The sequence below is a fragment of the Callospermophilus lateralis genome, chromosome 16, assembly GCF_048772815.1.
Source record: "Callospermophilus lateralis isolate mCalLat2 chromosome 16, mCalLat2.hap1, whole genome shotgun sequence".
NCBI classification, from domain to species: Eukaryota; Metazoa; Chordata; class Mammalia; order Rodentia; family Sciuridae; genus Callospermophilus; species Callospermophilus lateralis.
In genome coordinates this window covers 18,634,977-18,648,140 of record NC_135320.1, presented here as the reverse complement: position 1 = coordinate 18,648,140, position 13,164 = coordinate 18,634,977, and the positions used below count along the sequence as shown (strand labels likewise).

Below are 13,164 nucleotides of genomic sequence, written 5' to 3'. Positions count from 1 at the left end.
CAAGGGAATGGAAACAATTTACAACCTTTCTGTGAACTATTTCAAAGGTAGCTCATAGACATAGCCACCGTATAGATTTATGTGAAAATTATTCCAATTCATACAGAAAATTCAAGTAAATGCACAAGGAGTTGTCTGATTTTGTGTAGATTTATGCCCATCAGTTAACTCAAAGATTTAAATACCAAACCCAGCACTCAGGGGTATTTTATGGATTTTCAATGCTCTAGAGACACTGGATTCAAAAACCAATGAATAGATTTCAAAGTGATACAATTGCAGTATTGCAAAAAAAAAATGCCGTCTATTTCTTTCACCCACAAAAAGAAAAATTTAATCTGCTATGTTTAGAGCAGCATGTAATGATAAAGTTTTTGTCATGAAATCTCAGAGCTGGAAGATGATCTTATAGTGTAACCTTTTGTATGATAAAATCCCTCTACTACATCATTACCTAATTTTTCAAACTATGCTGGTATACCCAAATGATAAGAATTTAGCAGTTCAAAAAGTCTTAGTTGATCTGTGATATCTCTTATTACTTAAAAATTCTTTCTTACATCACCTCAAATATCTTTCCTACAGGTCTCATCCATGTTTGTTTTGTTTTGTTTTAGTGTAGCTTTGTTTCTTTGCTTGGGGTTTTATTTCTCTTCGTTTGATTATTTGCAATGTTAGGGATGGAACTGGGCCTCATGCATGCTAGTTTAGTGCCTGATCACTAAGCTACATCACCAACTCAAGTACCATCCCTTGTGCATCAGAGGGCTTACATAAAACTCCAATGCCTCTACCACATTACGATCCTTAAGCCCTTCCAGAGTGATCTCAAGTCTTCAGACATTTCTTCTACTTTTAATTTTCCTCAATCCCATCAACCATTTTCCCATTGCTTTTTCTTCTTCCATATAAGTCTTCAATTCTAACCTAGAATCTGCCCAAAACTATGTGACCTAAAGCATATAGCATTTAAAATTCTGTCTCAACTTCCAGATATGCAAAATGAAAGCAGTAACTCAAAGGTTATTCTGAGGATCAAATAAAAGATAAAGCAAGCTCTCTGGAAATTTGAAAGTAGTGCAGAAATATAAGGATCAGGAAACCTAAATTGCAACAAGGTAAAGAATATTGTATGTGTACGGCACTAGGTTTGATTCCCAGCACCACATATAATTAAGCAAATAAAATAAAAGCCCATCAACAGATATAACAGATATATATATATATATATATATATATATATATATATATATATGTGTGTGTGTGTGTGTGTGTGTGTGTGTGTGTGTGTAAAAGACCACTGTATCCTAAGGAAAATCTCTTCAAAATCAAATTTTAGAGCTGGGTGTGGTGGCCCACACTGTAATCCCTGTTGCTCAGGAGGCTGAGGCAGGAGAATCGCGAGTTTGAGGCCAGCCTGTACTTAGTGAGGGTCTAATCAAATTAGCAAGACCGTGTCTCAAAAATTAAAGAGCATTGGGGAAGTAGTTCAGTGGCAAAGTGCCCCTGAGTTCAATCCCAGTACCAATAAATAAATAAACTTTTGCCCGAGAATTTTTACTTTCATATAGATAAAGGTAAACATTTCAACCAATTTGTGTTTTGGATAAACAACTCTTTATCATGTTGGATGTATTTATATGCCCCAGTACCATCCAATCTCAAATTCTGCATGGTCAATGTGCTTTTATGGTGGAAGAGATATGACTGAGTCAAAGACGAATTAATCCTCTATGACATCTTTCAACTTTCTGCTATTTTGTGAACAAAACAATTTGGTAACACTTTTGTTAAGCCACACTCCTTATAATCCTGCAAAGTCTCCTCTATGTCTTCAGAATAAAATCTAAATTATTTCCATTATCTTGCCCAAGGAATTCTCCATCCTCATGGCTAGCTGCTCTCCATCACCCATATTTGGAGCATAAGCAGGTAACCCATCTAGTTCTTTTTTGCCTCCTTGTCTTGATGCACTTGCATGCACTTGTGCTCAGGGCTCTAATGTCAATGTCCTATGTCATTCAAGTGCAGCTTTTTCTTATCATTCAACCCCTCCTATAGATAGCACCTTCTCCAGTGTATATTACCCAAACCACCAATGTGGTTTATGTTTCCTGTTTCTATCATAGAGCTTATCCTTATATTGAAATTATTTAGCTTTCTGTCTTGCTCACTAGGCTCACCATAGATTCCCAGAAAAGAAGTGTATCTTACTCAGCTTGAGATACATAGTAGCTAACACAGTTCCTTGCATGTACTGGGCACTCAATATATATGCTCAATGAATAAATAATTAATATTTACAGAGAGGGAACACAAATATGCAGAAAATAGACATTTGATGAAGGAGCAAATGGCACCAGTCTTGCCTAACCCATCAGAACCCAGGACTGATTCAGAATCAATAGAGCATCTTTAGTTCTATAGCCTTTGTATTTTCCTACCCATTGCTTTCCTCTAGAACCTCAACCATTTGCAAATAACTAAGCAATTTAATCATTAACCTCAAAACAAGATCATGTTTCTTTGCTGAAATTTGATGCAAAAATCTTAGTGTGACTAACTGGTATAGTAAGGAAAACACTGGATTTAAGAGTCAGACCATTTGAGCTCTAGTCCCTATTCTATTATTTGACTAATGGTGTGTTATGGGAAAGATTCCCCCAATCAGCCTAAAATGCAGCTCCCTTTCCTATTTGATCATCCTTAGTAAAGTTAAATTCTTGTTGTTGTTGTTGTTGTTGTTGTTTAAACACATTCTTGTCCAAGTTGGCAATTGAAAGTAGCCAATTGAGCCAGAAAGAACTCAGACTTTATGACAAGCTTAATTCTGAATCCTAACTATACCACCACACAATAACTGGGTGAGCCTGGGCAAGTTACCTAACCTCTCTGAGGTAGTTTTCTCATATGTAAAGATACTAATAATTTCCTCTTGAGTTATTGTAAAACTTAGATGAGATAAAGAGTGAAAAAAACACTTATAGATTTTTCAAATACCAAATAAGATTATTGTTGTCATTATTCTTATTTGGGCACGTTTAAGAATGGTATAGAACAATGTTTCTCAGAGGCTTTGTATTCCACATAATTAATTACAAGCATATTTAATAGATGTTACCTCAAAAATTATTGACAACTACACATGAGCACTAAGAAGTCATGCTATAAGAAAAGTTTTTAACTTTTTGACCTATCATTTTCCCTACTTATTTGAACATGGGACACCCTTTAATAGCAAGGGTAGAATAGCAAGCACGGTAAGAGTCTTTATCACCTTTCACTATAGAGATTCTCAAAGAAAACCCAAGATACCAAAAATGGTGAAAACCCTCCTGACTCAGCATCCATTAATGGGCTTATTCTTTATAGTGTTCATATTTCCTAGAAAAGATAAATAAATAGGTACCTATATACATAGGAAAATTTCAGATAGATTGTGAGAATAAATTCGATAAATATTGAAGGAAAAAGACATTTAGAAACAACTTGTCATGGGCATGGGGGCTAAAAACTGTCCTACTTGGGCATTTCTGATCCCCATTGGCTAAACTTCACTCTTAGTAATTTCTGGAATCATATGAAAAGAATAATAAAGAAACACAGCTTCTAATTCATTTGCAGGCACAGATCAGTTAAAGTCATAATTGCTCTTTTTACATGACAGCAGAAGTTCACTTCATTATTTCAAATGGCTCTTTCTCAGTATTACCTCCTGTGACTTTAAAAGCCGCCATTAATTTCCCATTAGTAAACTTTAATTAAAATGAATATGTATCATTGCTTTCAGCAGTTGCATTTGTAATACATGGAAAAATACATGCAAATGTTGCCCACAAAGTTACAAATGGATCATTTCTGTACAAGCAAACACTTTGATGTTATTTCAAAAGATTTTATCCACAGAAAGCTTTTAGAATCTAACCTTTCCCTAAAAGAACTAGAATTTTATGTAAATACAATGAACAGTTACCAACCTAGTTAAAATCTATTTTATTGATCCCAGAAAGTAGCTTGTTAAAACATGAATAATGACCTCTGAGCTTTGAACCCACTCGGTACCTTGGTGTTTCTGCAATATTTGTGTGCAGTGCGTTGAAAAGGAAAGCTAGAAGGGGCAGAAGAATACATCTAATTGAAGGTCTTATAGTGGTCTAAGATGTTGGACTATGTCTAATACAATAATCTGAGATGAGTCACATTTCACCAGCTTATCATCAAAGATGCTTCTACCCCAAAGTTTCCATTCAAATGTTCAACACTCAGAGAAATTGGAACATATTAGAATGTATCTGAACGTTAAATTTCATACGCTTTCTTATCCCTTTGCAATTTCTTTTATTAGGTCAAAAATTTTTATACACATTATTTATAAAGAGAAAATGAGGCTGATTAGTCTTAGATCATGCTTGCATCAAGTTACCCTGGCATCCTCAAAATATGTCAGCCAGAATCCAAGAGCAGTTAAAGGAGATGATAATTCAGGTTTCCATACTAAACACATCATTCTGAAAAGTTCACAAATATCTGATAATATTTCTGATAATAATACTTCTGCCTTTAATGAAAATACTACAGAAATGCTTAACAAAAAAGGAGCCACATGTTCCTCCAAGGGTTAGGTCACTTAATGCCTTTAGCTGGCAGACTGTGGTTTTCTCTCTGCATTCAACCTTACTCTTCCATCGCTTTTCCCCCTTGATATCTATTCTGTAAGGACAGTTGGTCCAGTGGCTCTGGTCTCCCTAAGATGTTTGTAGGCCTTTATCTTTTCCTAATTATTTCCCATTTTCTGCATATTACTTCCTGAGAAAATTGAGGATCCTTTCTCATTTTTAGAAGAGTCAGTACATACAACATAAAGCAACATATTCATTGGCAGAATTTGATAGATTTTCAAAATGTATCTATTTGTAGAAAAATTCATAGTTTTTAGTTAATAGAACTGAGAAGTACTTGCATTATACTATATATTTGCATATCGAGAAACTTTAAAGGCAACTTTAAAAGGAATCTTGCATAAAGTTTGAAAAAGTTAACAAATGAAATTGTAAGCCTCATTTACCACATTATCAGATTAAAATGCTAATCATCTGCATAGCAGTCATAAATAATTTCAGTAATTAAATCAACGGTTCTAGTTCTTCATCATACATGAAGAAGAGCATCAAGCTATAAGCCTTCCCAACAGACATCTATGGAAAATAGAGCTATCATATTTAATCTACATTCCAAGAGTCCTTTGACTGCAAAATATAGATGTTTCCAATGTCAATCTGTCTGACTGCATAACATATATCACTTTTCCAGAAAGTATCTGCTTAAATTTTTTTTTTACAATCTAGGAAGTCACCATCTCTGGCAATGTTTATTCTGGTTTACAAAGTACTGGTCCTAAGAAGGTGGTGAAACCATCACACTTGCTGTTCTCAGATGAAAATGCTTCTGTTCATAATAAACCAAAAGAAGTGTGTGTTCCATTCCACAAACCCTGTGTTGTTTTCAAGCAGGTACTTTGGCATAGTTAATGACTTACATTTTATCACAAAAACACATAAAAATAAAATTTAAAAAGAACACTAGATTAGCAGAGTGCTGTCCCATATAGGTACACTTTCTAGGAAGTTTCCACATGTTACTTATAATTTACTAACTCATTCTAAAACCATAAAAGCTCTGGATGTTAGCATCTATATAATTCCACATACATCACTTTCGGAGATGTTCAATACTGTTTTCAAAACCTACTAAAACAAAAGTCAAAAGAACACATTCCTGAGCATACTGTTACAATATCCATAAATCAATGGAGTGGTTAATATGCCCCTGTCTAACAAGTTTAGGCTTGTATTCAAGTTTGTGTTTGGAAGTGATATATATATATATATCATATCACATCTAAGAAGATCCGGTAGATCAAATACTAAGTAGCAAAGCAGCCAGTGAAGATACCAAGTACAATTAAAGTTTATAAGACACACCAAGGGTTCTAATTCACATGAAAAAAAAAAAAACAGATGTGGGGATATTGCAAGATAATCAGAAGGTGCAACATATAAGTAAGTCTGGGCCTGTAAAATGTACTTACTCATGCTTGGAGATATATGTATGCTTCTATATGACAAGTTAAGTGCCTTTTTTGTGCTTTAACTATAGTACTTCTCTAGCAGTGGTCATTAAAATGTGGGTACTTTTGAGTGATGACAACTCCCATCTAAATAGAATTGGTAATTTTTCCAAAGGAACAACAACAACAAATCCTTATTGCAACATTGACATCAAATTCAACGTAGTAAAAACATTTTAAAAGACCTGACCGAATCCTCTGCTACTCACTGAAAATGGGGAGGGGGAAGGTTGTAGCACATGAAGAGAGAGAAGCAAGTGAGGCAGTGGGAAGACATTAGGGATGAGGTGATTAAAACCACTTTGCTGCCCTTCCTTGGTTTCTCACTCCCCTCCCACTCTAGGCTGATTTAAAAAATTCTTAAAACTACAAGCCCCATTTAAACACACACACATAAACACACACAACAACAGCAACTGAAAGAGTGTGACTAGGGTAACCACCACAACAATCCTGAACGATTTTCGTGCAAAAGCAAAGCAGTGGGAATGTAGTAGCAGCAGTGACTCTCCCTTGTCCCCCACCCCTGATACCGTACCTCCAGATTTGCCCGAGCTGCAAGATGTGGATGAGTGACTGCAGGAGCCAGATGCAGAAGGAGCAGGACGCAGACCTGTGTTTGCCGCTGGCCCGGGTGGCCCCGCTGCTGTTGCTGTTAGTGGCGGTGATGTTGCTTTTGCTGGCGTTGGATGCTTGTCTTTGCGGCGTGGAAGGACGAGCCTCGCCTTCCCCAGCTGCAGACCCACCGCTGACCACGGTCTTGCAGTCCGCTCCAGACTGCGGGCAGCTGGAGGCAGCGGCCGTGGCGCTGTCCTCGGTGCTGAAATCGTGCACAAACCAGCGGAAACTGAACACTTGCACTGAAAGCGAGCCGAGCACCACGAAGAAGAGCGTGAGCCCGAACCACCAGCGCTGGCCGCGCAGGTAGTAGTCCACGGCGAGCCAGATGTCCGTGCCCACGTCCGCGAAGTACACGGCCACCGCGGCCAGAATCCAGAGGCAGTCCCACAGCGAGTAGCGCCGCTGCTCCCTGCCCAGGCGCAGGCACAGCGCCGCCGAGCCCGCCCCGCTGCCTCCACCCGGGCCGCCAGCGCCGCCGCCCGAGCCGCCTGAGCCCCCAGAGCCACCGCTCCCGGAGCAGCAGCAGCAGCAGCGCGAGCAGCCGCTGCCGTCCGGGCAGCAGCCTCCCCCGGCTGCCTCCTCGTCCTCGGCTCCGGACCCCGACGGCAAGCCTGGAGCCAATGCCTGCACCGAGCCCGAGTGGTCCGAGTTCTGCAGCGGGGTGAATGCCACGTCGCTGCTCTTCTTCATTTTCAGCCTCCCGTCTGACTTAGCGGCCATGATGCCTCCAAACCGAAGGAGAGCCCTCCTTTATCTGACACCTTTCCCCGCTGTCTCCTCCTCCCGCCACCTCCTCTGTTCACCCCGGCTTCCCTCCCAGGCGGCGCGGCTCTCCCTCCTCCTGCTCCTGCGCCGGCTCGCCTGCCGCCCGCCGCCGCCCGCCGGGCTGGGCGCTGGGCCGGGCTAGCGGCGCGCCTCGGGCCGGCAGGAGCGCCGCCTGGCTGCCTGCGCGGAGCCAAGCTGCTCACGGCGCCCCGCGCGCGCCCCTGCCCGCCGCCTCCACTCCTCGCCGTCCTGGCCCCGCGGCTGCCGCCCGAGCCGCCACCGCCGCCAGCAGCAGGAGCAGCAGCGGCCGCCGCGGCGCTCCTCGGACCTGCACATTCCTCTCCTCCCCTCACGCGCGCTCCCTCCTCCCGCTTCCTCTCCTCCACCAGCTGACTCCGAGGGAGAGGATGACCTCATCCCTTCCCTTCCAGCTGCCGCCGCTCCCACCCCGACTCGGGAGGGGCGAGGGAGGAGGAGGGCCCCGGAGGAGGGGCCGGGACGGAGAGGAGCGGCAGTCGGGTGGGGGAACTGGTCTGGAGGGTCCCCGGGGCACGGAGCCACAGCGAGGTGCGAGAGGGAGACGGTCGAAGGCCCTGGCTCGCGGGATTTTGGAGAACACTGGGTGGATCTGGTCGACATCGGGGGAGGGGTAGCAGCGTGAAGAGTGGAGGGGTCCTCTGGTCCAGCCAGTGCAGAGGACGAAGAGTGGGCACGGACGGGCGTGGCAGTGGCGAGGGGCCAGGAGGTGCAGGCCTCTTTGTATTCCGTTCCAAGCCCTGGCACTTGGGAGACGGGCTAGATGTGGGACTGGAGCTAGCGAGGGTTAAGAGAACAGGTTTAACTCGGATGCTTGGTCCCCAGACGCTGGCAGCCCTAGTTGGCATGTCAGGCTTTGCAGTTTGTGGGAGGATAAAGGCGTGCAGGGACTGAGGAAAGAGCCGGGATTCGCCTGAGAGGCGACCGGCAGGCGGGACCGTTGGGAACCCCCAAGCCCGCGCCCTCGGGGAAAGGAACGGGCAGCGGAGGTCTCTGGGTTTCTCCTGCCAGCGGGACGCCTAGGCTCTGGGAAGTGAAAAGGCGCTCCGGGATCCGCAACGCAAACCCAAGCCGCCCGATTCCGGCTGCTGGGAAGCAGTGGAGCCGTCAGGAGCCACCGCCAGGCAGGTGGGAAACGCGCACCCCTGGTGGAAGCTCCGAGCGCGGCTGGGCAAAGGGGCGCGGCTGGCAACAGCGGGAAACCCGGTGTCAGCCCCGCCCCCGGCCCACAGGCAGGGAGTGGCGGAGCTGGAAGCAGGCGCCACCTCCACTACTCCAAAACTAGAATCACCTTGTCTTAAAGCTATAAGGGTGCAGACTAACCGTGTGGTCTCACAACTCTAGAAATGACTCAAATTAATGTAATCTGTGATCCGAGCCGTACACCAAACTAGATATTAGAATAACGTGTTACAGTATTTAAAGATTATGAAAACCCCAATAAAATATAGAATCTTCGACTTTTTAAATAATAATAAAATATAATAGGTTATGAGTTGTCCCACTTCACTTTTGCAAATGGGAGGGAGAGAAGTATGCAATCCTTAAATTATACTGTACCTCACATACTTTAAGACCAGAGGAAACTAAGGTGTTACCCTGCCACTCAGAGAACCAGTTAGTCTTTATAGATCTGTAGGAAAACCATAGCATCTCCAAGCCTATCGCTCCTTTCCTTGAGGTGGGCGCCAGGTGAGTTGCCTCTGATGCATAATGCCATTCTTAATTAGTAGCATTATGAAGTAGAAGTCCATGAATGAGAAATGGTCACTGCAGGGCTGGGGTTGTGGCTCAGCGGTAGAGCACTCGCCTAGCACGTGCGAGGCCCTGGGTTCGATCCTCAGCACCACATAAAAACAAATAAAATAAAGGTTTTGTGTCCAACTACAACTAAAAAATAAACCAAAAAAAGAGGGAAAAGAAATGATCACTGCATACATCTTGTGCTGTGTCTCATCTGCTATTTTAGTGATCAACCTTGACAAAACAGAATTTTTTCTCCACCCTTTATCCTCAAGACTGGTGCCCAGGGCTCAGTCTTCACCTGTCATTCTGATAGAGGGTGTTGGGCCACAAAGTCCATAAATAATTGCATGGGATGTACAAATCCATTATTGCTAGCAAAAGGCAGGGGCGAGTGATTGCTGAGAGACAACACAATACTACTGAGCTACTTAGATGCCAGAGAGAAGGTTATATATTTGAATCCAGCTTTAAAATTGGGCCCTCTTGGATTAGGAAAACCCTTTTTTGGAAAACACCCTGGTTATATTTCCCCAAGTGTTCAAGTCTAAGATTCCGTCTCCAGGGCACTGCCGATGATGGTGCTCTGCCAAACCATCAGGGAGATGAATGATCTCTTAGGTAACTGGGTCCACGGAGACAAGAGTGTATTCTAGGTCAAGTGTAATGCCTTAAGTTGCACTAGGCATGGAAAGGTTCAGTACATCATTGGAGGTGCTGAACATTGCAGCAGATTTGAGAGTTTTCTTGGAGCTGGGATTTATTTTTTTTATTGTATCTTCTACACCTAGCACAGCACCTGCACAACCTACTTGTTCAATAAACGTTAGTGAAGTGAATGCATGAATTTATAGAAAGAACATTCCATGACAGAAAGAATACTACACTCTGTGCTAACGAATGTTCCCATGGAAACATAGGAATTATGAGACTTTTTCTGTTAGCTTCTAAAAAGAAATAACTAGTAATGGTTTCCTTATTAATACATTGATTCAAAACCTCTTAGAATCTCTTTAAATTTTATCTGACACGTCTTGGGAAAGTAATGGCTACCTGTAGTGAGTGGAAAGAGTTTACAAGTAGGAGGTCAGAGGACAGATGAGCTTTCCCCTTCAAGCTATGCTAATTATTGGCCCCATGATCCAGGAAAATTACTTAATACATAGGATTAATATGAGGATTAGGCAAGATCATATATATTACTGGGCTTTGTATGCAATATTGTTCTCCAGAGTCTCTAATCCCATAAATCTCATAATCGCATCTCAAAATATGGATGTTAATATTATCTGTTCTGTTGTAATCACTGCACCTGTCGAGGCAGATGGACCTAAGGGTTAAAAGCTTGACGTCTGGACACAGACGAAAGAATTCTTGGGCATGTTATTTAACCTCCCTGCCCCACATATTCATCCTTTGTAGAAACATAGATACTAATAATCTTTAGAATTCAGTAATGGTACCAAGGAATAAATAGAAAGATGCATACAAATTCTTTGGGTCCAGCACACTCAATACACAACATCCTATTAATATTCTTTAGTTTCTTTCAGTCACCTCAGGGTTTCTGGCCTATCACTAAACCGTTGTGTTTAACTAGTCAATTTCTAAATTTGGACTCCTCAAAACAGAGCAACTGAACCATTTGCCTCAGAGTCAGTTACTGTTTAATACAGATACTTGATCTATCAATAATGTGATCTCTTCTCTAATAATCTTCCACACTATGCCAGAAATGTATTGCCATTGTCATAAACTACACCCTATCTTACTCAGCAGCTTTGACATCTCAGTTTTGAGCATCATACTCTCTGGCAAACCCATCCTCAGTTGTTAGGTCCCTTGTATCTGGATTTCACCTCATTTTTGTTCTCCATAACCCCTCCATGTTCCTGCCTTTCTTCTGGCACAGGGTAAATTCTATACCCAATCACTTTTAGCATGCATCTTCATCTCTGAAGTCCTTCTTATTTGACAAGATACCAATACCACTTAAGTCCCCTCTCCACTCCTTCAGAACAGATTCTGTGTAGAAGTTTTGAGAGGAGAAAGGCAGGGTTATTTCAATCCTACTCTTTTGATCATTAACCTGAAGTGAACCCTAAGGCTGCTCAGCAATACAGTCCATCTTCTTCGTCTCTGTTCCTTCTCATTTGTATTATTTCTTTTCATGTTTTCCCTTCTCAAATTTCAAACTCCTCTTTCTCCTATCCTCAGCTGATGACTCTGGTTTTTATTTCCCTAAGAAAAATGAAACACTCAGAACAGAGTGCACCCAGGATCTCAGTGTCTTCTCTGCCTGTCTACCAGCATTTGTACTCACCTGCTATTCACTAGCTTCTATCCCCTTCCCCTCTCTCTCTCTCTCTCTCTCTCTCTCTCTCTCTGCTCAGGAGCACAATTCCACACTCATTTCTACAATTGCCATTGTTTTTTGCTCTAGTAGATTATTCTGATCCAAGTACAAATATACTCCTGTGTGTCTACTACTTGAAAAATAAAGAAAAACAAATGTATAAAACTTTTTATTTCAATTCCCTTTCTAGCCACTACAGAATTTTTCTGAAATTTTTTATAACAAAATTCCTGTTAGTCAGCTTTCTGATGCTGTGACAAAATGCCTGAGATAATCAATTTATAAACAGGAAAGAAGTATTTTGGCTCATGGTTTCAGAGATTTCAGTCCATTGTTGCTTGGTCCTGTTGCCTCTGGACCAGTGATAAGACAGTACATCATGGTAAGAACATGTAGAGGAGGAGTCTGCTCCTCATGGCAGCCAGAGAACAGAGAGAGGGGAGAAGAGGAGGGGGAGGAATATTGGGACCTCAATATTCCAAAATGCCCCTCAAAGAAACACCACCAATGACCTAATTTACTTCCACTAGGCCCCACCTCTTAAAGGTTAAAAGGATCTCTGCATCGTTTAAAGGATCAAGCCTTTAACATATGGGTCTTTGGGGACACTTTCCAAACCATAGTATTACTTAACATTTTCTTCAATTCCTGTTCTCCATCCTCTCTCTTGAACACACCCAAATAAACCAATAACTACTCCATTCGGATTGTTCTTACCAAGTCACTGGTAGTTCAGCTTTACTAAACATCTCAGTTCTCACCTTACTTAAATTCCTAAACAGCATTTGACAGTAGACCATTCCCCTCCCAGTGAAAATTCTTCCCCCACCACAGACTCTGGGAATTTTCCCCACTTTCAAACCTACTTCTTTACTAATTCTGGGTCCTTTGCTAGTTTTTCTTCATTTCCCTGCCATTAAACAGGCCCAGTCCTCAAACTTTCTCACTCTTTCAGTAATTTCAGGAAATACCATTTAAAAAAAAACCCATCTGTGTGCTGGCAACTCCCATATTTATTTTTTTCAGAATTGACCCATCCTCTCGACTCCCAGAATACACCCAGTGCTTTCTCAACATCTCTACTTGGAGGCTAAGACAATCTCAAACTTGAAACATGCAAAATTGAGCTCTGGACATCTACCCCGCCACACACACCCCAAAATCTTTTCTCCTTGTTCATTTAAGGACAACTTATCTTTTAGCTTCTCAAGCTCAAAAAGGAAAAGTCATCCTAGATCATTTCTTTCTCTTAGAACCCTCCGTCTAATCTGCCGGAAATACATTTTGTTTGTGTGGTGCTGGGAATTGAACCCAGGTCCTTGTGCATGCTAAGCAAGTGCTTTTCCACTGAACTATATTCCCAGCCTAACCTGAAATACTTTCGATTTTATCTTCAAAACATTTATATTTTATGGTTTTATACTATCTTCCCTGACCTCACCCTGATTTGATTCACAACATGTTCTCACTTGGATTCCTGGATTCCTTACTGTCTGCCTGTGTTCACTCTTTCTTT

The 13,164-nt window shown here is 42.1% G+C and overlaps 1 protein-coding gene across 1 annotated transcript in view; it reads right to left on the bottom strand.

The window, feature by feature from the left end:
* Positions 1-7,468, bottom strand: part of Xkr4 (XK related 4) — a 401,520-nt gene extending 394,052 nt beyond the window's left edge. Inside the window, exon 1 of the mRNA XM_076836432.1 lies at positions 6,666-7,468. Within this exon, the coding sequence (XP_076692547.1) occupies positions 6,666-7,468 (803 nt within the window). The remainder of the gene's footprint in view (positions 1-6,665) is intronic.
* Between the last annotated feature and the right edge of the window lie 5,696 nt (positions 7,469-13,164).